The following is a 22,618-nucleotide window of genomic DNA, read 5'->3' on the forward strand; positions in this document are numbered from 1 at the left end:
CTTAATGTGGACGCCAAGCTGCTGGCCAAAGTTTTGGCCTCCAGGATTGAAGATTGTGTGCCGGATGTGATTATGGAGGATCAAACCGGGTCTGTCAAGGGCAGGCAGTTGGTGGCCAATATAAGGCTGCTCAATGTGATTATGATGCCCCGGAGAGTTGGGAGGTTGAGGTAGTTGTGGCCATGGATGCGGAGAAGGCGTTTGACATGGTGAAGTGGGACTATCTATGGGAGGTGTTGGGACGATTTGAATTCGGTAGGGGCTTTATCGACTGGGTTAGGCTGTTGTACCAGGCCCCGGAGGCGAGTGTAAGGATGACCTCGGACTATTTTAGACTGCATCTGTGAACAAGACAGGGATGCCACTCTCCCCATTGCTGCTTGCGTTAGCTATAGAGCCGCTGGCAATTGCTCAGAGCTTCAAGGGGCTGGTTCGGGGGGGGCTGCGACCTGCTCTTATATGTAGCAGATCCAAGGTCAGGGATGGGTGAGATCATGGCGACTTTGAGGGAATTTGGCCAGTTTTCGGGATATAAACTGAATATGACAAAGAGTGAGATGTTTGTACTCCAGGCAAGAGGTCAGGAGGGTCCCCGGGGGGCGCTACCATTTAGGTTAGTGGGGGTCAGTTTTAGGTACCTAGGGATACAAGTGGCGCGCGACTGGGGCCGGTTACATAAGTTGAACTTGTCCCAGTTGGTCGAGCAGATGAGGGGCGAGTTCCGGAGTTGGGATGCGCTCCCACTGTCAATGGCAGGGAGGGTGCAGACGGTTAAGATGACGGTCCTACCGCAATTTTTATTTGTATTCCAATGCCTCCCAATTTTCATCCTGCGGTCCTTTTTTAAGAGGATTAACAAAATAATTTTGGGCTTTGTTTGGGCGGGTAAGTCCCCGCGGGTGAAGAAGGTGATGCTCGAGAGGAATCGGGGGGTGGGGGTCTTGCCATGCCAAACTTCAGTAATTACTACTGGGCGGCCAATATTGCTATGATAAGGAAGTGGGTGGTGGGGGCGGGATCGGTTTGGGAGCGGATGGAGGCAGCTTCATGTAGGGGCACCAGCTTGGGGGCGCTGATAACGGCACCTCTGCCGTTCCCGCCGGCGAGATATTCTACCAGTCCCGTGGTGGTGGCGGCCTTGAGGAACTGGGGGTCAGTGGAGGAGGTACGTTGGAGCAGTAGGAGCATTGGTCTGGTCCTCAATACGTGACAACCACCGGTTTGCTCCAGGGAGCCTGGATGGAGGGTTTCGAGTATGGCGAAGGGCGGGAATTGAGAGGATGGGGGACCTGTTCCTGGAAGGGAGCTTCCCTAGTTTGAGGGCGCTGGAGGAGAAGTTTGGGCTGCCAAGAGGGAACGACTTCAGATATTTACAAGTGCGGGACTTTCTGCGCAGGCAGGTATCATCCTTCCCACTTCTGCCACTAAGACGGATCCAGGATAGGGTAGTGTCTAGGGGATGGGTGGGAGAGGGGAGCGTCTCGGAAATCTACAACGAACTAATGGGGGCGGAGGAGACGCAGACCGAGGAGCTGAAGCGTAAGTGGGAGGAGAACTTGAGGGAGAGATGGAGGACGGCTTATGGGCAGACGCGTTGAACAGAGTCAATGCAACCGCTACATGCGCAAGGCTCAGCTTGATCTAATTCAGGGTGGTATACCGGGCCCATATGACAGTGACTCGGATGAGTACATTCTTTTGGGTGGAAGACAGGTGTGTAAAATGTGCGGGCGGACCAGCGAACCATGTCCACATGTTCTGGGCGTGTCCAAAACTTAGGGGATATTGGCAGGGGTTTGCGGATGTCATGTCCAGAGTATTGAAAACAAGGGTGGCAATGATTTCAGAGGTGACGATCTTTGGGGTGTCGGAAGATCCGGGAGTCCAGGAGGAGAAAGAGGCAGATGTTCTGGCCTTTGCCTCCCTGGTAGTTCAGAGACGGATATTATTAGCTGGGAGGGACTCAAAGCCCCCGAAGTCGGAGGCTTGGTTAACCGACATGGCGAGCTTTCACGGCCTGGAGAAGATTAAGTTCGCCTTGAGAGGGTCAGTGTTAGGGTTCGCCCGGAGGGGGGGTTGCGGGAGTGGGTGCTAGGATAGCGTAGAATAGGGGGTTAAATAGGCGGGTCTTGGAAGGACAGGTGTCAGTGTTTGCACTATGTTTATTGTTCTTTGTACACTGTTTTTATACTGTTGTTGCTTGTAATGCCAAAAAATACCTCATTAAAATTGTTTGTTTAAATAAAAAAGAATTTGGGTTTTGCTCATCTGTGAATCATGCCTTATCCTTCCCTTCTTCCTCCTACCAGTGAAAGTGGGATTTATCTGAAATGGGGTCCGGACTTCTGGATCTGGGTCCTGTCCTCCATTTTTAAAGGTCTGTGGAATCTCCACGACTCCACAAAAATCTGTTCCAGATAGTATGAGGTGCAACAAAGCCATCTGTATGTTGAGCAGCAAATGGGTGGATTTGTCCCATTTTGAGACTAACTGTAGTGGTGGGCAGCTCTGGTGGCACCTTTCCTGTTGGTCAGAATAGCATAATCCCATGCCATGTTTGCAACCTCATTAATTATGAACAGATGAGTACCCATCGGAGTCACTTGGCAAGCCAGCAGCTGACTTGACCACCTGCCATCGGCTGGCAGGCTCGAAGGTCCTGCCGCTATATTTAAATACCAGTTCAGCGCACTCATGTTACTCTCTCTAGCTCACCTGTCTTCACCAGACTGTGCAGGATGTCAGCAACCCAGAGGGAAAAGGTCGACAGCCTCAAGAGGAGGTTTGTCCCTTGATTCCACCACCCTCTCCCCGAGCCCATCACTTGTGAGGCGTCAATCCTCCACTTGGGGCACCTACCCACCGCATCTGGATGGTGCCTTTGTGCGTCCCCTTTCAGTAAACAGTGTGATATCCCTTTGACCTTCTTGTTTGTGAGCTTTTTATGCAGCCTTGTTGGGTTCAGCTTCTCTCCTCTCACTCTTCCCCTGCCTTCCATTGTTCATCTTCTTTATCCACCTCCTTCCCCTCTGCACGCTATTGTGAGCCCTCACCCTTGCCCCTTCTCCTTGCACAGCCCTCCTTCCATATTAGTCTTCTTGTCTTTGTCAGGCCACGCACCCCTCCCCCTGCCAGCCTTACCTTACACTGCACCACCGGTTGAATTTTTGACCTTCATTGCGGTGGCTGCATGAGTGTTGAAGCACAGTCCTGACCAGTTAAGCACTGGTGTGTAGCACCAGGGGGAAGGAGAAGCCTGTACTTACTCCCCAACCTCCAGTACAGTACTGATCGGTGACACAGAAGGGTCCAGGAGTACCATGCTGTCCATGAAGACCAGCTCAGCATGGAGGTGGAGGGCAGTAACCAGTCGGTCCCAGCAAAGTGGTGACAAGAACATCAGGAGCAGCACTATGATAAAGGGCGTGATATAATGGAAAATGAACAGCCATGTTTTGGGGGCGTTGAGCTGGTATTTCCGAGAACGAGCCTGCTATTTAACGGACTCTGCCTCTTTTCCGGGCCTCGGTGAAGAACGCCCAGCTGAGGCTGCACTTAGACTCAAGACAGTGGGGCGTGATTTGAAAATGGCACCCTGATCTCCGAACACTTCCCCCCACAACCTCCAGGCCTCAACTTACGGATTAGGGGGTGCTTGAGCCCTCCGCACCCATCTCATAAGGGCAGGACACTCTCGGGCCTGATCCCACCCCCATGGGCAAGATGCCACATGGGCAGTGACACATTACCCAGGTGACACTGGGGTGCTAGGGCAAGTCCTGCCCAGAGCCCAGGGGCCCCCAGTCACCTAGAAGACTCCCCCAAGTGCAAGTATGCCTGGTCCATACTTGTGGAAACCAGTGCTAAACAGCGCCTGCCCGGGTTCTCTGAGGCGAGGCCGTTGGATCCTGCACCGAGGGTAACTCCAGCGCAGACATGTTCAAGTGAGACTAACCCATAGAGGGCTGGATCCTGATCGCAATGCCTCATGGGATCTCATTAGATCTCACAATGCGTAACGAGCATCGTAAATCTCTTGCGAAGCCTCTCGTGAGATTTACCAGCCTCGTCGTGTCCTGAGTTGGACGCGATGAGGCCGCTAGATTGAGCTCAATGTTGGACTCACCCCAAGCTCAGTGTTGCACTCAGCCCAAAGTCCAAGTCCGGTGTGAACTGAGGATTGCCTCATGCATGCCACTAATTGGCAATTGGGTTTTAAACTAATGTAATTTCATGCTGGTGTGATGCCAGATTAGAAGGCCTGATGGAATGTCGATGGGCAGCTGTTTTAATGAGCATTCATGAGATACAAATTAATGCAAATGAAATTCACACAACCAGGCACTGGGAAGCCCGACCCACCATTGGGAGAATTGCTACATGATTTTACACCAGTGAGTTGTGACCTTTTGGTTCCTGTTAGACGCTCTGCTCTCGCCTGTCACCAAACCCACCATGGGTGGGATGAGATAATCCTGCTCCATGTGACAATAACGTTGGATCAAGTTGGCTGACATTTCTTCCATACTGGCTGCATTCTAAACAAATTGGAAGAGTCCCGTGACGTGTGCCTTTAGCCGAGTGTTCCCTGCTGCTTGCAGCACTGAGAAACACCTAAATAAATTTTTTTTATTAAAGCATTTGTATGAACATTAAACACTAGCCAACACAAGATTAAGAACAAAGAGGAACCTCATAGTAAATAAATAGCTACCCAGACACCCAAACCACGCTACCATTCCCCTCCTCCCGTCCTGTCTTCCTCATTTTAACCCCATTATCCCCCCCACTGATGACACCACAATTCTTCTTGAAGAAGTCAATGAACGACTTCCATCTCCGGGCAAACCCATCAACCGACTCTCTGAAGGAGAACTTGATTTTCTCCAGCCTTAGGAACTTTGCCAGGTGATTCACCCACACCCCTGGTTTTGATGGCTCCGAGTCCCTCCACTCCAGGAGAATCCATCTCCGGGCTACCAGGGAGGCAAAGGCCAAAACATCGACCACCCTTCCTCCCTGGACTCCCAGGTCTTTCGACACACCAAATATCGCCACTTCTGGACTCGGGGCTGTGACAATATATATTGTATTGTAAATGAAGGGTTAATAATTTTATGTGAATGCATCCAACCACTAGATGGTGATCAAGAGCATACACGTGAATCACGTGATACCCTTGATTCAACGGAGTAGTTGATTAGGTGGGATAGAGGATAGGCGTGTTTTCAGAAGCTCTGTAGAAAGAATCATAGCCTTAGTATATTTTGTAATATTTATATCTTAGTGAGTAATTCAAATCTATTTAGTTGTGTTAATAAATTAGCTTTGTTTAAACCATAGCTTGATGTTCTTTGTGAGACACTACACTTCAAAGCCATCCTCATCCACAAAGCAATGAATATCACAGGGGCCACCGTCACCCTGAGCACCTCCGACATTACGTCCGTGAACACCTGCCAGAACCGCTTCAGTTTGTGGAAACATGGTTCGTGGGCACCATCCACACCTATCCTCCACCCCCTCAAAGAACCTGCTCATCCTGGCCACTGTCATATGTGCCCTATGAACTATCTTAAACTGGATAAGACTATGCCTTGCGCACAACGAGGATGCATTTGCCCTCCTCAGAGCCTCCTCCCACAACCCAACCTTCATTTAACCCCCAGTTTCTCCTCCCATTTCCGCGTGACTTCTCCTCCCAGTCCATTAGCTCCTTGTAGATCTCAGACACCTTGCCTTCCCCCACTCCTTCCTTCGATAGTACCTTATCCTGTAATCCCGGGAGCGACAAATCTGGAAAAGACGGCACCTGCTTCCTCACAAAGTCCCGAACCTGCTCCCACCGGGCAGTTCAAATTCCTCCTCCAAGTCCTCTAAACACGCAAAACAACCCCCCACAAACAGGTCACCAAACTGCTCGATCCCGCGTCCAACGCCTCCCGGTGCAAATCTGTGATTACCGCAAATCGGTGCCCACACCAAGGCACCTTCCAACCTCAAATGCTGCCGCCACTGTCCCCACACACCCAGGGCCACCACTATCACAGGGCTCGTGGAGCACTTGGCCGGCGAGATTGGCAAACACGCCGTTAACAATGCACCTAAACTCCTGCCCCTGCAAGATGCTGCCTCCATCCACCCCCATACTGGCCCCCCACCCACTTTCTCACCATCACAATATTCGCTGCCAAGTAATAATTCATTATGTTTGGCAAGGCAAGCCTCGCCCCCGCTCCAACACCTTCTTTACCCGTGGGGTTTTCCCCGCCCACACAAATCCGCCCACACAAATCCTGAGAACAACAAATTAACTTTCCTAGAGAATGATTTGGGGATGAAGATCGTGAGGTTCTGAGAAACAAATAAAAGCCTCGGCAGCACTGCCATTTTCACTGTCTGCACCCGCCCCACCAGTGATTGTGACAGCACATCCCACCTCTTGAAATCCCCCTTCATCTGTTCCACCAACCGCGCCAGATTCAATTTGTGCAGTTGTTCGCATCCCCGTGGCATCTGGATGCCCAAATACCTGAAGCTCGCCGCCACCACCTTAAACAGCAGTTCACCCAACCTGCTCTCCTGCCCCCTGCCTCGATCAGGAAGACCTCGCTCTTCTCCATGTTTAGTTTATATCTGGAAAACCAGCCAAACTCCTCTAAGATACCCATAATTCCCCCCGATGCCTCCCAGTGGGTCCGAGATATAAAGCAACAGGTCGTCCCTGCATATGGTGAGAGCCTGTGCTCAACACCTCCCCGCCCCAGCATAATCCCTCTCCAACTCCTTGATGCTTTAAACGCCAATGCCAGTGGCTCTATTGCCAAGGCAAAAAGCAACGGGAAAGTGGGCACCCCTGCCTTGTCCCACGGTGTAAGCCAAAGTACCCACAGCTCACCCGATTCGTTCATACGCTCGTTATCTGCGCCTTATACAACCGGTGCCCCATACAACAATCTACACACCCCTGCCCGAACCTGAAACATCCCAACACCTTCCACAACTACTCCCATTCTACCCAATCAAAAGCCATCTCTGCATCCATTGCATCTGCCACCTCCAAGTCCAGTCCCTCTGGGAGCATCAATCATCACATTTAGTAACCTCAACGTTCGCTGACAGTTGCTTCCCCTTTACAAGCCCTGACTTGTCTTCCCCATCACCTCCAGCACACCGTCCTCTGTTCGCAAGTGCAGGATCTTTGCTAACAACTGACCGTCCACATTTAACAATGATATCGGCCGATTGGACCTACACTACTTCTGATCTTTATCCTTTAATATTAGGGATATGGATGTCTGCAATAATGTAGGGGGAAGCACTCCACCTCCACGCTTCCCAAACATCCCGCCACAGAACCCAACCAAACATCTCAAAGGAGAGAAGTTCTCAAACAAAAGGCAATAAAAAAGAAAAAGGCAGAGAAAACGAACATCTCCTCACTTCTCCTCCACAGTTAAGTGTCTACCTTCTTGTGCCAGTCCATTGTCTCTTCAAAAACACCCATCGCCTCCTCTGGTGTCCCAAAATTCTGTGAGTCAACCAGAGGCGGACTGGGTACAGCATTCCAAACTTCACCCCCTTCTTAAAGAGGGCAGCCTTCAGGCGATTAAACCCGGCTCTCCTCTTCGACAGGTCCGCACCGAGGTCCTGGTACATCCGGAGCTCCTTGCCTTCCCAGGTGCACTTCCTCGTTTGCCTTGCCCACCGCAATATTTTCTCTTTATCGAGGAATCTGTGGAGCCGCACCATCATTGCCCTCGGTGGCTCATTTGTCTGCAGCTTCCTCATCTGCACCCTATGCGCCCAGTTGTCCTCCAGGGCCCGGTCGAAGGCCTCCTACCCCATCAATGTCTCCAGCATCTTGGCGACATATGAGCCAGTGTCCGCTCCCTCGATGCCTTTGGACATCTCCACGATTCTTAAGTTTTGTCTCCGGGAGTGATTCTCCAGGTCTTCCACATTCTGGCCGTTTATGGGTCTCTTGCATCATTCCAACCTCAGCCGCCAATGAGGTAGGCTGCTCCTCGTGCTCCCCCACTGCCACCTCCACTTTCCGAATGGTCTAGCCCTGAGTCTCCAGCCTCTGCTCCACGCGGTCAATTCCCGCTTTTAGTGGTACCATTACCCTGGCTAGGTCTTCCTCGGCTTCCCTCCTCTGCCGGCTTCTTATTTAAGAAGTCCACCAGCTTCTCAGTTGACCACTGGGTAGGCAGGGCTGACCCTTTACCCTCCACCATCTTCACCTGTGGCGTACAAAGAATTTCTTGCTCCAACAGCTCCCTTCTTCTCGACCCACGTCTGGTCCATGAATCCATCCACCAGTGGAGTTTAACTTTCTTCAGTCACCTCTAAACCTTTTTCCACCAAAACATCCACCCAGCAAACAGGGAAAAGGCCCCCCAAAAAATGCCTTGAGCGAGAGCTGTCAAATGTGCGACCACTCACTCCATGGCCGCTACTGGTAGGCAACACCACACTATCTGCAATTCAGGGCCTTAGCGGGGAATGCCTATCGAGGCTGTTTCCTGCACTGAGGAGCTCCGCTCGCCAGGATTCTTAAGTGCAGGAAAAGATTGGGAGGCCATTTTAAAATGTTGAACCGATCTCTTGACTCCCTGACGTGACCCTTCCCCTCCCACCCCCGAACCTCCCCACTTGCCTATAGATGGCCCCTCGGGGCCCCCACCTCAATCGCCCAGGGCACCACCGGGCCCGATTCCCTCCTCTGTGAGAAAAATGCCAGCTTGGCACCTTGGTAATGCCTGCCTGGCAGCGTCAGGGGACCCAGATGCTATCAGCAGTTCGAGAGTGACACCCTGCCCAGAGGCAACCACCTGCGAGCCTCAGATCCCATGGGAGACTCCCAGAAGTGCCGTTCCGTCTGGTTCCCGTTTGTATGGACCAGCACTGAACGGCACTTGCCCGAGGTTTCCAAGGTGACGGGGTTAGATTCCAGGGCTGCGGTAGGTCTGGGCAGCGCATATTAGAGGGGGACAGTTCTGATATGCAGATTTGCCAAATACTGATCCAGCCCACAACTGACAGGATTCAGATTGTGACGTCTCGCGGGATTGCGTTAGATCTCGCAAGGCGTGGTGAGTTAGGTAGATCCCGGAAGAGGGATTTTCCGACATCTACCAGCTGTGCCACCTTTCGGGTGCATTGTAGCTGGTAGATCGCACCCATGAACTTTTCTGAAAGAAAAAAATGTTATTAGCATTTTTAATTTTGTATACAGTTATATTTCGTGTTTGATATGTACAGAATATGGGATTCTTTTATATATATTTACATTTTGTTACCATTTATCCTGGTGCACTATCCCCCCCCCCCCCCCCCCCCCCCCCCCTCCCATAGCTCCCCCTTGGTATCCTCCCTGTTCGGGGTACCCCTCGCTTCTGTTCTCTCCCTCCCCCTCCCTTCTTTCTTTTGTGTTTCTGTTGTGTCTGCTTTGTGGATGGGTGGGAGGGGTGGGGGGGGGGGGGGGTCTTCTGCCCCCTCACTCTGTGGTGTTCCCTTCATCTCCCTGAGGTTCCCTCCTGTCTTCCTCCCCCAGCATTGTGTATTCTTGTCCGTCTTCTAATTTTTAATTTTCTTCCTTTCTAGTTATTGTTGGCTTTGAACAGGCCAATAAATTGCCCCCATGCTTTGAGGAAGCCTTCCTCTGACCCTCGGATGGTGTATTTGATCTTCTGCAAGTGGAGAAATTCCACCAGGTGTGCCAGCCAGTCTGCAGCTGTGGGTGGTGCTGCTGATCGCCAGCCGAGCAGGATTCTCCAGCGTGCGATTAGGGAAGAATTAGCTAGGGCATCGGCCTCCTTTCCCATGTGTAGCTCTGGCTGCTCTGATACCCCGCTGTCTTTCAGATTTATAGATATGAACTGCTTTCAGAAGTTATTGATATTTGATGCTGAGATCTAACCTGGATTGAAGTAGTCAAAGACCTGGTAATCTATCAAGTGTCACACTAGTGCTGTAGGGAATAATCCTCCAAGGTTGGCGCTATTACATATGCTGGAAGAGAGTATAGGGAGCTGTAACTTACATTTAACCATGCTGTACCTACCTTTGGAGTGCCAAAAATGGATAGTTCCATTTTCCAGGGTTAATATCTTTTACCTTGAGAGAAATTGCCAGAAGCATGAGAGATGGTGCTTGCCCTTCCCACTGACTATAAAATGATGCATGGATTGTAAACAAAAACATGAAAATAAGAATCAATAGAAGTAACTCTTGCCTGTATCCAAGTATTTCACTCTGTTGAACCATGTGCAGTATATATGATTCCTTACTCGTTCCTGTAAGTCCAGGTAAGATAAGGATAGTAGGTCTTGTAGTAGAAATAGGATATAGTGCATTGACATCGCTATCATTCCAATCCAAGGAAATATGTCCACCATCTGCTGTTTTAATGAGCTCACTAGAATGCAGAAACAATAAACAAAATGAAAATGGATTAATTCTTGAAACACACTTTTGCACAGCAATCTAATTTTTTTTGATATTATCAATTTATGTAATCATTATTTTCTGGACACTGTACAAACATAATCCATTATTTGGATTATTATTACTGTTCTGAGCAAATAATGCAGTTGAATAAACAACTAGCCTGCCAACAGATTCAATGCTTTTAGACTTGGATTTTACTCAGATCAGGAATTCGTAAAACTAGAATTTAAAAAAAAAGCTAATTTTACAAATTGTTTCTACGCATTTCCCATTTAATAATGGGTGGAATTTTCCCAAAAAATGACAAATGTCGGGTTCAGTCAGAAAACCGGCGCAAGCAGGTTTCCCAATGAGATCTTTTGACACTTGTCCATTTTTTTCAAGGGAGGCGTGTATTGTGCCGTCATTATGAGGGGCTCGCCTTCACAGAGATCGAGGTGATATTAAACCTCCCCCCCACCTCCCCCAATGGACATTGGGGATCCCCCCTCACTAATGGCTTGTTCCCTCCCCCAAAACATAGATCACTGGCACTGGGCCCTCCCAACGGGTCGCACTATATGCTCCACCCCGTCAGGCACTGTCCTGCCAATCTCCTACCACACAGGAGCTGCAATGGCCTCCGTGCGCCCTTCGGTGTGGTCATCACATCTGGTCTCCGTTTGTGGAGAACAGTAATAATTCCCGCCGGTGTCACGTCCTACCAATAAATGGAAAAATCGGGAGGGGGGGGGGCAGGATTCTCCGTTCCCCTACGCTGATTTTGTAATGGGCGATTGGGCGGAGAATCCCTTTTGATGCCAAAATCGGGGGGGGCGGCGCCTGTTTGCCGCAGGTTTTGTATGCTCTGGCCCCTCTGAGACGACATCACCTCATGCCATTGGGACGGCCTCAGCCGGTCACCTGCAGGCCGTCGCCCGATGCTCCACCCCCGATGGGCCGAGTTCCTAATGGCATGGTTCAATGGTTCACTTGTGGTCTCAGCCGTGCGGGAACCCGTCCAGCTGCGCCACAGTTGGGAGGGACCCGTGCTGCTGGTCAGGGGGCTTCTGTAAGGGCTGGGGGGACTGGTCGAGGGGGTGGCAAGGGCTGTGCCCAGTTGGGTACTATCTGGCAGGCCGGGACTGCGTATGCATGTTTTATGGCGTGATCACTGCAGGTCGTCGCCGTGCACATGCGCGGCCACAGACCCAGCCATTCACCAGCCGTTTATTTTGTGGAGGCCGGGAGTTTTACGCGGCTCAGCGGCTATCGGAGAGGGGGCGGCGCCGATTTTTTTCCCACGTAAAACGCATGAGATTGTCCCTACATAGACTCCGAATCAGAGAATCTGGTCCAGCATGTTCCCAGAAGATTTGGCGTTAAGCCAATTTTGAATATTGAAATATATTCAAATTAAGATTATCAGATTAATGCCCTTGATTGCGTGTACCTGATTATCTGTGCTGGGCAGGCCCGGGAGCATCAAGAACTGTTTTGCGCCCGCCACAAATCTCATTTCAGGCCTCTTTCGGAATTCTACCGACATAGCACCGAGTGCAGGCAGACAGAAAATAGCCCCCAATGTATTCAACAGTTGAATCCAAAAGAAAATTTTAAAATCACTGAAGCTGTAAAAGTTGACTAAAATATTAGGGCTGGGGGGAGTAGGGTGTTTTTTTTTGAGTATGTTTGATCTCTCTGTTGTTTAAAATGTTAAAATTATAAATGCCACAATACAATATTTTCTAAAAAAAAGTTGACTAAAATATAATATAACAATTATAATATAACTGTTTCATGGGTTGTGCAATGAAAAAGCAGAACATTTTAATAGTTGAATCAGAGTTCCTGTGTTTGAATATTTTGGTTCTAATGTTTATTTCCCAAAAACCAGTGATTTGAATGTATATCGAAATCTGAATTATATCCAACTGAAAAATAATGAGTAATTTCCTATGTGAAAGAATATGTTTGATATATGAATAAGCATCAATTCCGGACCATGCTAACAGTACAATAAACAGAAAAAAATGTCACGCGTACTTTCTGTATTCCACACAAGGTTTGGTTGTGATGAATGGCCTGAGCAGTGTCTGGACTCTTGCTTCCCAGCACCAAAAGGTCGGATAATAAGTCTCTGTTACCACAGGACAATACCTCTGTAGAAACTGAGATAGTCTTGTTGCTCCTGTGATAAGCTGTGGCTTCTGCAATAAATCAAGCTCACAGTTATAGCGTGACAGCAAATTTATGACATTTACAGAAGTTAAAAGCACAACAGTTGGCAGCTACTAGAAATCTACAATAAAAACAAAACTAAGGAGGAAAAAATTGATTACATTTCTAGGTTCCGCAGAGTTGAGCTTCTAGCATTTTCTGCTTTTATTTTATATTTGCCTTTGTATTGCTGCATACAATATCATCACTTTGTGACTACGGAGTTTTACGTAGAAAACCCGACCTGTTTTACTGCTTTTAAAAATATATAAATTAAGGCCGGTGTATTCCATTGTTGAAGTTTTAAGGCCAATTTCTGCAATCCTGATTTATAAAATACTGCTGGATTACATTGTGTGGGCCATTACATGGTGGAGCTGTGAAGAGTTAATGAGTATCAATAAGCTGCAGCACTGGCGCCTTGTACAGAGAGTGTGAGGATGTGGGGTCAGGAAAATGGGAGAATTTAATTTAAAAGCACATATTTGAGAGAAGTAGAACTATGATTGGTGTACTGAAGTGCATTGCTGTGGGAATTTGACAAATGAGTGTAATCCAAAAATTGCCTGTTGTTCAAAAAGCTTAAGGGAAGGGTTATGGTTTCAGGGAGAAAGATACGGAAACGCACAAGGGCATATCGAGGTGAGGAGATTATTGCAAGAAAGTGGAGGTTCAATGAGTCATAGCTCAATGAAATGGCTGGGCTTGCATTAGAATCCAGAGTAAATCGTCATGAACTTGAAACTAGTGTCAGTATAAATATGGACAAGCTTGTCGTGAAATGAAATACAGTTCTCTGGAAATTATGAAAATGGGAATGCCACAGAGTCAGAAAAGTAGGAATTTTAATTTTAAGTGCACCTTCACTTTTCAACGTGGAACAGTTAGGAAGTGGCCAGGTCTACCGAAAAGAGGGCAGGGATTAAAATTCCCAAGAAACTTAAGCAAATGGGAGTGGTTTGTATTTGCCCTTCGCTGTTATGAATCAGGGAATAAATGCATCCTGCTGGTAAAGCGCCACTTGATGTGTAGTGACGTCAGTAGAGTGTTTGCATAGGCTTTGTGCAGTTCTCCATCTAGATAGTATGAGCAACACCCCTTCATAAATCACTCATCGTGTTTTGAAATAATTCAGAGTGTGGGCACCTGCATACCTTTTTCTCTTTGCAGCAACAAAGAAAAATAAAGAAGAGAAATTGGCGATGAGGATTGAGGCAGAAAGAATCGCTGGAAAAAGAGATTTGTCAAGTAAACAATGGAGATGGCATTGGGAGCAAAGGAAGATTCTTGGGACTGGACGAACACATCGGCAAAGCACTGCCGTCAATGCTGAAGGTTTTAATAAAAATGTTTGACTGCAACAGTGAGGAAGATCAACCAGGGGAAACTTGCTTGCCATTAGAGTGAGTAGGGGAGTTTCAGAGACCGCGCATGTGGCGAAACTAAATGGGCTCTGGGAGAACGGGGATTTCAAAATCTGCCGACTCTCCATGGGCCACTACTTGGGGAGGAAAAAGTCAAAATTGAAAAAAATTTGAGTTGCATATAATAAAGGGGATCGTTTGTGCATACGTTCCATAAAAATTGGAAGGGAAGAAGTTGTTTGAAGGTAAACCCTAGGAGCCAGGTTTTGAAATGGCAAGAATAAGGGGCACCATGGATGCATTTGATGAAGACTGAGGCATGGAACTCTTATGAGGAAAGTTTCCAATTTTATTTCATAACAAATCAGACACCGGAGGATCTAAAGGTCACAACATTTCTCAGTTTAGTTGGCGCAAAACTTTTATGCTGCCACAAAATTTAGTTCACCCAGTAAAAACCAGGAGTTAAGTCATACATTGAATTAATAAAAATCTTAAGAGGGTCATTTTTCTCATAGACCGTTAATTGATTGTAGAAAGGTTTAATTTCCACCACGTAGTCAGGAAGAAGATGAAAGCAGTTTACAATTTGTAGTGACTTTAAGAAGGTTGGCAGAATATTGTGAATTTGGTGCAACACATGATACTCTTCATGATAGGCTGGTAGTTGACTCTGCAGTGAAGCTACTCAGAGGAAACTACTTACTGTAAATTATTTACCTCAAGATGCTGCTGTGGAATTTGCCACGTCTATAGAGCTAGCAACAAAACAAGCTTCACAGATGGGGGCCGAAGTGAAGATCCACAAAATGGTTACCACAAGGAGCAAGGGTGAAACCATGTCACTGATGTACACTCAACAGGAGAATGCTGGAGTAAATGTATACAAGCAAGAACTGTGGCAAGAAGGGCCATATTGCCAAGGCATGTTAGGCTTATAAAATATCTCCTGCGCAAAGAATATGTAAGAAAAAGAACATTGCACACGATTTTCCCAAAAGGGAACAAAGTGCCCTAGCAAGAGTGTTTAGCCAGATGATTCCCAGCACTCGGGAGTGTCGAGAAACACATTGCGTTGAATAAGGTGCCAGAATGGGGAATGCGTGGCCGAGGCCACACATAGACCCGTCTTGTACAGTAGAAAGCTCCGCTCCCTGGAACTCCCTATTGTAGCAAGAGATCAGGACGCCATTTTAAATTTTGCTAAAAAGTGATCCCGCCCATTGTGGGCGGGTTTCACATCGCCATGTCTCCCGAGATTGCATTGAATCTCGCGAGGCATTGCAAGCCGGGTAGATCCTGGGAATAGGGTACATCCTGGGAGTTGGGTCTCCCAGCTTTCAACGGCCATGCTGCGCTGTGGCGAGGTGCTTTTCGGGTGCTGCATAGCTGTTGGATTGCGCTTATTATCTAAACAGACTAGTCGTGCCTATCAACTAGTAGACGAAGCTCAAGATCACTCAAAACAAAGACAACATAACCAAGCTATTGCAAGAGCTGAAGGTAGGCATCTTGTCAGTGCGGGGTGATCAACAACATTTTTGGGCATATCCAAAACTCAAAAGATCATGAAATTAAAATGGAAGTGGATATGGGTGCAGCAGTGTCGTTACTACCTGAGACTATTTATCATCTAAAGCTGAAGCATCTCCCTTTACAACCATCAAATGTGATCCAAAGGACATAAGGATGCATTATAGTGAAAGTAGAAGCAAATGGGCAGACAATTCTTCACGTTGCCCATGGACATTTTCATGCTCTATTTGGCAGAGCTTGGTTGGCAAAGATTAGGCTTAACTGGTAAGCAGTAAATCAATTCATGGATTCAAAGAACTTGCAACAACTTCTGAAGTACGAGAAGGTATTCGAAGATTCACTAGGTTCTATGACTGGAGTTGAAATACACCTAAAAATCAAGCCAGACACCACACCTCAATGTCTCAAAGCTAGAGACGGACCATATGCCATCAGGCCTAAAGTTGAAGAAAAACTAAAGACTAATAAGAACAGAAGTTATTGAACCTGTTGCGACAGTGATTGGGCAACACCAATAGTTCTGTATTGAAATGTGATGGCTCAGTGAGAATTTGTGTGAGATTTTAAAACAACTATTAACCCAGTGTTGTGCGCAGATCATTATGCACTACTGCTGATTGAGGACTTGTTGGCTGAGCTTTCTGGAATGCAGAAATTCAGTCAAATAGATCTTTCACAGGCATAGCTGCAGATGAATGTGGAAGCCAAATCAGAGCCACTTCTCACACAGCAACACACATAGGTCTGTTTCGTTACAGAAGACTTATTTTTGAATAACATCTGCTCCTGCTCTTTTACAAGTATCCCTGGATCAAATTCTAATTAGTTTAAATGAAGTGCAATGTTATTCAGATGACCTACTCATCACCTGTTCGAGTGAATGGGAGCACTTGGAGGATTTGGAAACTACCCTGAAAAGTTTACAGAACCACACCAAGTGCAACTTTTTCAATCTATCCATAAATTGCCTACGACAAAGATGGCTTACACAAGGAGCCGAAGAAAATGTCAGCAATCTTAGAATCAACACGTCTTCAAAATGTGACATAATTAAGGCCGTCTTTAGGATTGATCAATTATTATAGTCAATTTGTGCCAAATTTAGCAACACGATTGAAGCCTTTACACACTTTGCTATGTGCCAAACAGGCATGGCATCAGTTAGAAGAATGTGAAAATGATGCACTGAGGTAAAAGAAGCCTTACATAAGTCAGAGACTCTTTATAATCGCGGGCTGAAGTTGCAACTTACTTGCGATGCCTCGCCCTATTGGGTTGGTGCAGTTTTCCCGCACATTATGCCATCAGGAGAGGAACAACTGATAGCATTTGCTTCACAAACTCGTACTAACTGTTGCTAACTTTTGGTTGGCTCTTAATTCGTAATTTGCTCTGTTTCTATAACCTTTGCTCTAGAGTCGCCAGGTATCTTTATGATACCGCCATGAGGTTCAAGTTCAAGTACTGATCAATAACTCAACACACCAATTAGTAAGATTCAAATCAAAACACATTTATTATATACAGTAAGTCACTACTTATGCATATAACTCTACTTTCTAGACTATTTCTATCACTAAAAGGCCTATACGTAGCTTCGGAATTGGCCCACCAGGTCAGGGGAACAAATGGCCTTTTGTTCAGGTCCTGAGTCTGCAGGATTCAAAAGCTGGTATGGACTTGTAGCTAGGAGCGCCTAATCTCGTAGCGAGCGTTGACTGGAGACTTACTTGGTTGGTGCGGCAGCTGGGCAGTTCACTCTTGGGTTGATTCGCGTTGTTGAATGACCCTGCCAAGAAGACCAATTTGAACTTGGGGGCTTTACTTTATAGTCCCCAGGGGTTTCCTGCCCTTCGGGGCAGACCGCGTACCTGGTTCCAAATTATTGGACTGCGTTCCGATCACTTGGATCGATTTCTCCAATACTGGAGCTGTTCCCTGATCGCTGGGCGGTCCCTAAATGTCCATTGGCCTTCCTTTGTCTTGGCTCCTGCTGGCGCCGAGGAGTCTGACTTGGCCTTATTCACCGGAAGTGTATCAATTGTGCCTGGGAATCGCTCATTACTATGCAGATGGCTGTTGGTTTCAGAGCTGTCTGGTTTTTGCAAGTTCCAATACACAGGATTTCTGCACTTGCTCGTGTTTGCCTGTGTTGGCTGAATTTCCCTTTAGTCTTTGCGGTTCTCCATTTTAAGTCGGGAAGTGGTCAACCCAGGTGGCTACACTCCCTCCTTGTGATCCCTAACGCGAAGCGTGAAGGATCACATAAGTGCGTTGTCTTCATTCCCTGACCCAGCGAGCACTCTTCCATGGCCTCTACACTGACCATAACTATGCAGTAAAAATTTTAACTAACAATTTCTAAGTGGCGCTATGTCAGACAGGGACATGCACTACAACACAAAAAAAAACAGTACCTCTAACTGTCCTCAATAAACTACACTCACTAAAACATTCAGTCATATTAACTTCTTAACAATACAAAAATAAAAGCAGCATTCACATTTTTCCTGGCTTGGCAGTCAAGCACACGGGTGTACAATATTTCCATTTCTTTGTTTACAAAAGATGCAACACAAATGGTCTTTATTGCAGATCAAGGGGTTCGGGGGCCTCGTGAAAACCAAAAATAGGGGATCTCATCCTGTATCCCGGGGTGCGAGAGCGGTAGGCTCTCCTTCGCCATTTTCTCATGCGGATAGTCTGCATGATGCTGCAGAGTATCGCCAATACTAGAAGGGATTCAATTACGTATGATAGTGAATACCAGGTTATGAACATACCACACCATGACGGTGAGTCGGTGACTGTCTCGGGGTTAACTATTTCAGGGTGTAGTGTATGGTAGGGGTGGGAATCATTCACGGCCTGTGTGGTAGGGGTCAGGGGGTTCGCATTCCCGCGGAACCGGATACAAATTACAATAACGACGAAAAACACGTATGACGTTTTCATTGTTGTCTTCTTTCCTTTTCGTCTCTTCCTTGCCGTTTCTTCTCTCGTCCTGGAGCTTCTGGAATTCTGTGGATCAAGCATAGTTTCTGTTACTATCTTGGTTAATATCTTGTGCGTTAGCATGTCTGTCTTGTGGTGCCAATTTCCCTTTATAATTTGTCACCATGCGTGACTCCCTCATTAAAAAAAATTTTTTAAACCGAAAATTTGGACTAGACACATTTAAAAACTGAAACAGTGCGAGCCGTCTCGCAGGCTGTGCGATTTACCATCCAAATGTTTGAGGATGTAAATAGCATAGGGATGGCAACCTAAGGGTTGCCCGAAAACAAAACAAAACTTTTTGAACCAAGAGTGCCGAAATGAGGTGCGTATGGGCCGCGACGGGTATGATTTGGATGGAATCCCGGGGTAGGACGGTGATCAATGCCGTATGTGCTCTACCCGAGTGTAGCTGACCAGAGGGGGGGGGGTCCTCAGGCAGGGCGGAGACCAATGCCGTTTCTCCATGCCTGAGCAACCGGCAAGAACGGGCAAAAATGTAGTCATCGTGGGGGGCTGGGGACTTCCGGGTGCGGCTATGCAGAGCTAGGTCGCATATTCGGCAGCTCCCGCTTGGAACGGACTTTTGGGCTCTTTTACAGGGCCCCCACGACATTTGTTTGACATTTCCCGGTGTGGGAAGAAGGCTGCAGCATTCCCCTGACAGTGTCCCCCAGGAGTGTTGTGTCTTTTGGCTACCAGACCCGGCCGAAACAGTGAAAGATTTGGCTTGATCTGCAGCAGTAGACGAGGGCCTCTTCCAGCATGCAGGCAGGGGAAGGGCAAGCTTAAAGCTGCAACCTGGCTTGACTCTATCAAAGGTGAATTCTAGCAGCAGAGGGAACAACTGTGAAAAGATCTCCCAGGGCCATTGAAGAAGCAGGGACGAGGCTTCTGGTGGCGGCCATGGTGGAGTAGGTCGTGCATTCGGCAGTTCCCGTCTGGAGTCGACTCTCAGACCTTTTCCAGGAGTTTCCATAGACTTTTTGGGGCAGACTGGTGAAGCAAACACTGCCAACTTCTATGAAACGGACCAGAAGTGTAACGGCCAAAGTAGCGGCACTGGAGCAACGGGAGAAGCGAGGGAAAGAAAACAAAATGGCGGCGGCCAGGGACAAAGGGGAGCTGCAGGAGTTCATCAAGCGCTGCTTCGAGGAGCAGCGCGAGGAGATGCGCAAAGAGATGTTGGCGTCTATGCTTTCGGCAATTGAAGGACTCGGCATCACGCAGAAGGCCCACGAAGCTAAGATCCAGGAGGTACAGAAAAGAGTCAGTCCACAGACCTTCCTCGATCTCCTCCCCCAGCTCCTCCTCCCATTTACCTTTCAACTCTTCTACCAGCGCTTCCCCCTCTTCTTTCAACTCCTGGTGTATTTCCGACACCTTGCCCTCCCCGACCCATACACCCGAGATCACCCTATCTTGAACTTCTTGTGCCGGGAGCAACGGGAATTCCCTCACCTGTCGCCTCACAAAAGCCCTCATCTGCATATATCTAAAGGCATTTCCCGGGGGTAACTCGAACTTCTCCTCCAGTGGCCCTAGGCTCGCAAACGTCCCGTCGATGAACAGGTCCCCCATTCTTTCAATCGCCGCCCGATGCCAGCTCTGGAACCACCGTCCATCTTCCCCGGGACAAACCGGTGGTTACCCCTGATCGGGGACCACACTGATGCTCCCATTACACCCCGGTGCCGTCTCCACTGGCCCCAGATCCTTAGCGTTGCCGCCACCACCGGGCTTGTGGTATACTTTGTCGGTGAGAGCGGCAGCGGTGCCGTCACCAACGCCCCCAGGCTCGTTCCTTTACAGGACGCCATCTCCATCCTCTTCCATGCCGCCCCCTCTCCCTCCATAACCCACTTGCGGATCATTGCCACATTTGCTGCCCAGTAGTAGCTCCCCAGGTTTGGCAGCGCCTCGGTCCCTACTGCGTTCCAGGAACCCTCTCCTTACTCTCGGGGTCTTATTCGCCCACACAAACCCCATAATACTCCTGCCTACTCTCTTAAAAAAGGCCTTAGTGATCAAGATGGGAAGGCACTGAAACATAAACAGAAACCTCGGAAGGACCACCATTTTGACCGATTGCACTCTACCCGCCAGCGAGAGCGGCAACATGTCCCATGTCCCACGAGGACGAGCTCGTGGGCCTGGCGGTGAGAGTGGAGCAGAACGAGGCGCTACACAAGAGGTGGGCGGGAAGACTCGAAGACCTGGAGAACAGGTCGAGTAGAAAGAATCTGCGAATCCTGGGTCTCCCTGAGGGAGTGGAGGGGGCTGATGCCGGGGCATACGCGAGCACGATGCTCGAGGCGATGATGGGCACTAAGGCCCCTTCAAGGCCGCTGGAGTTGGACAGGGCACATCGGGTGCTGGCGAAGAAGCCCCAGGCAAATGAGCCGCCAAGGGCGATGGTGGTGAGGTTCCACCGGTTCACGGACAGAGAGTGGGTCCTGAGAGGGGCCAAGAAGGAGCGGAGCAGTAAGTGGGACAATGCAGAGATCCGAATATACCCGGACTGGAGCACGGAGGTTGCAAAGCGGAGAGCGGGTTTCAACCGGGCCAAAGCGGCATTGTACCGGAAAGAAGTGAAATTCGGAATGCTGCAGCCAGTGCGACTGTGGGTCACATACAAGGGCCAACACTATTACTTCAAAACGCCTGAAGAGGCGTGGACCTTTGTACAAGCCGAAAAGTTGGACTCTAACTGAGGGTTTGTGAGGGTGGGGGGGATGTTTTGGGGTTTGATGTGTGATGGTTGTTGTATATAGGGGGTCAATCACGCGCAGGAAATGTTACATGGGCTGGGGGAGAGAGACAAGGCCGCGACAGGAGCTGCGCCAGAGGGGGCGGAGCGGGCTTTGGAAAGCGCGGGGTTTTTCCCGCGCGTGGGAAGAAAGGCGGGAAGGGGAACGAAGGAATGCATATGGATTGGGAGACTCCCACGCGGGGAGGTCAATGGGACGGCGGGGGAAGCCGGGGTCAGCAGGCGTCAGCTGACTTCCGGGAGTGACATGGGGGGAGCAAAAAAGCTAGACAGGGGTCTAGCGGGGGGAGGGGAGGGGGGAAGGGGGGGGGAAGGGTTGCTGCTGCACTGGCCGAAAGGGAATTGGACACAGAAGAGGTGGTCGGGACGGGGGTCCCCCCTCTGGGGGACTGGAGGGTGAGGGAGGCGTGGACACGGGACTGGCCCAGAAAAGGAGATGGCTAGTCGGCGGGGCGTGGGGGGGGTGAGAGCCCCTCCAATCCGGCTGATAACGTGGAATGTGAGGGGCCTGAATGGGCCGGTGAAGAGGGCTTGAGTGTTCACGCACTTAAAGGGACTCAAGGCGGATGTGGCCATGCTCCAAGAGACACATCTGAAGGTGGCGGACCAGGTCAGGTTAAGAAAGGGATGGGTAGGACAGGTATTCCACTCGGGACTGGACGCGAAGAATAGAGGGGTGGCAATATTGGTGGGAAAGCGGGTGTCATTTGAGGCCAAGACTATTGTTGCAGACAATGGAGGGCGATATGTAATGGTGAGCGGTAGGCTGCAATGGTCGTGGGTGGTGTTGGTAAACGTATACGCCCCGAACTGGGATGATGCAGGATTCATGAAGCGCATTCCGGACCTGGAGATAGGAGGCCTGATAATGGGAGGGGACTTCAATACAGTGTTGGATCCAGCACTGGACCGCTCCAAATCAAGGACTGGAAAGAGGCCGGCGGCGGCCAAGTTACTTAGGGGGTTTATGGATCAGATGGGGGGAGTGGACCCATGGCGGTTTGCAAGGAGAACTTTCTTTCTTCTCCCATGTACACAAAGCCTACTCCCGGATAGATTTCTTTGTTCTGGGTAGGGCGCTCACCCCGAGGGTGGAGGGGACGTAGTATTCGGCTATAGCCGTTTCGGACCATGGCCCGCACTGGGTGGAACTGGAGCTGGGAGAGGAGAGGGACCAACGCCCGTTGTGGCGGCTGGATGTGGGACTGCTGGCGGACGAGGTGGTGGGTGGGAAGGTGAGGGGATGTATCGAAAGGTACTTGGAGGCCAACGACAACGGTGAGGTGCGGGTGGGGGT

The 22,618-nt window shown here is 49.0% G+C and overlaps 1 protein-coding gene across 3 annotated transcripts in view; it reads right to left on the reverse strand.

Annotated features, from left to right (window-relative positions):
- The window catches only part of abhd3 (abhydrolase domain containing 3, phospholipase), a 154,615-nt gene that overhangs the window by 47,154 nt on the left and 84,843 nt on the right, over positions 1-22,618 (reverse strand). For all 3 annotated transcript variants that reach the window (XM_072467891.1, XM_072467889.1, XM_072467890.1), the window contains exons 2-3: positions 12,481-12,644; positions 10,241-10,423 (exon numbers count right to left, since the gene is read on the reverse strand). In XM_072467891.1, the coding sequence (XP_072323992.1) occupies positions 10,241-10,423; positions 12,481-12,644 (347 nt within the window). The remainder of the gene's footprint in view (positions 1-10,240; positions 10,424-12,480; positions 12,645-22,618) is intronic.

This window comes from Scyliorhinus torazame, chromosome 11 (genome assembly GCF_047496885.1).
Source record: "Scyliorhinus torazame isolate Kashiwa2021f chromosome 11, sScyTor2.1, whole genome shotgun sequence".
Classification (NCBI taxonomy): Eukaryota; Metazoa; Chordata; class Chondrichthyes; order Carcharhiniformes; family Scyliorhinidae; genus Scyliorhinus; species Scyliorhinus torazame.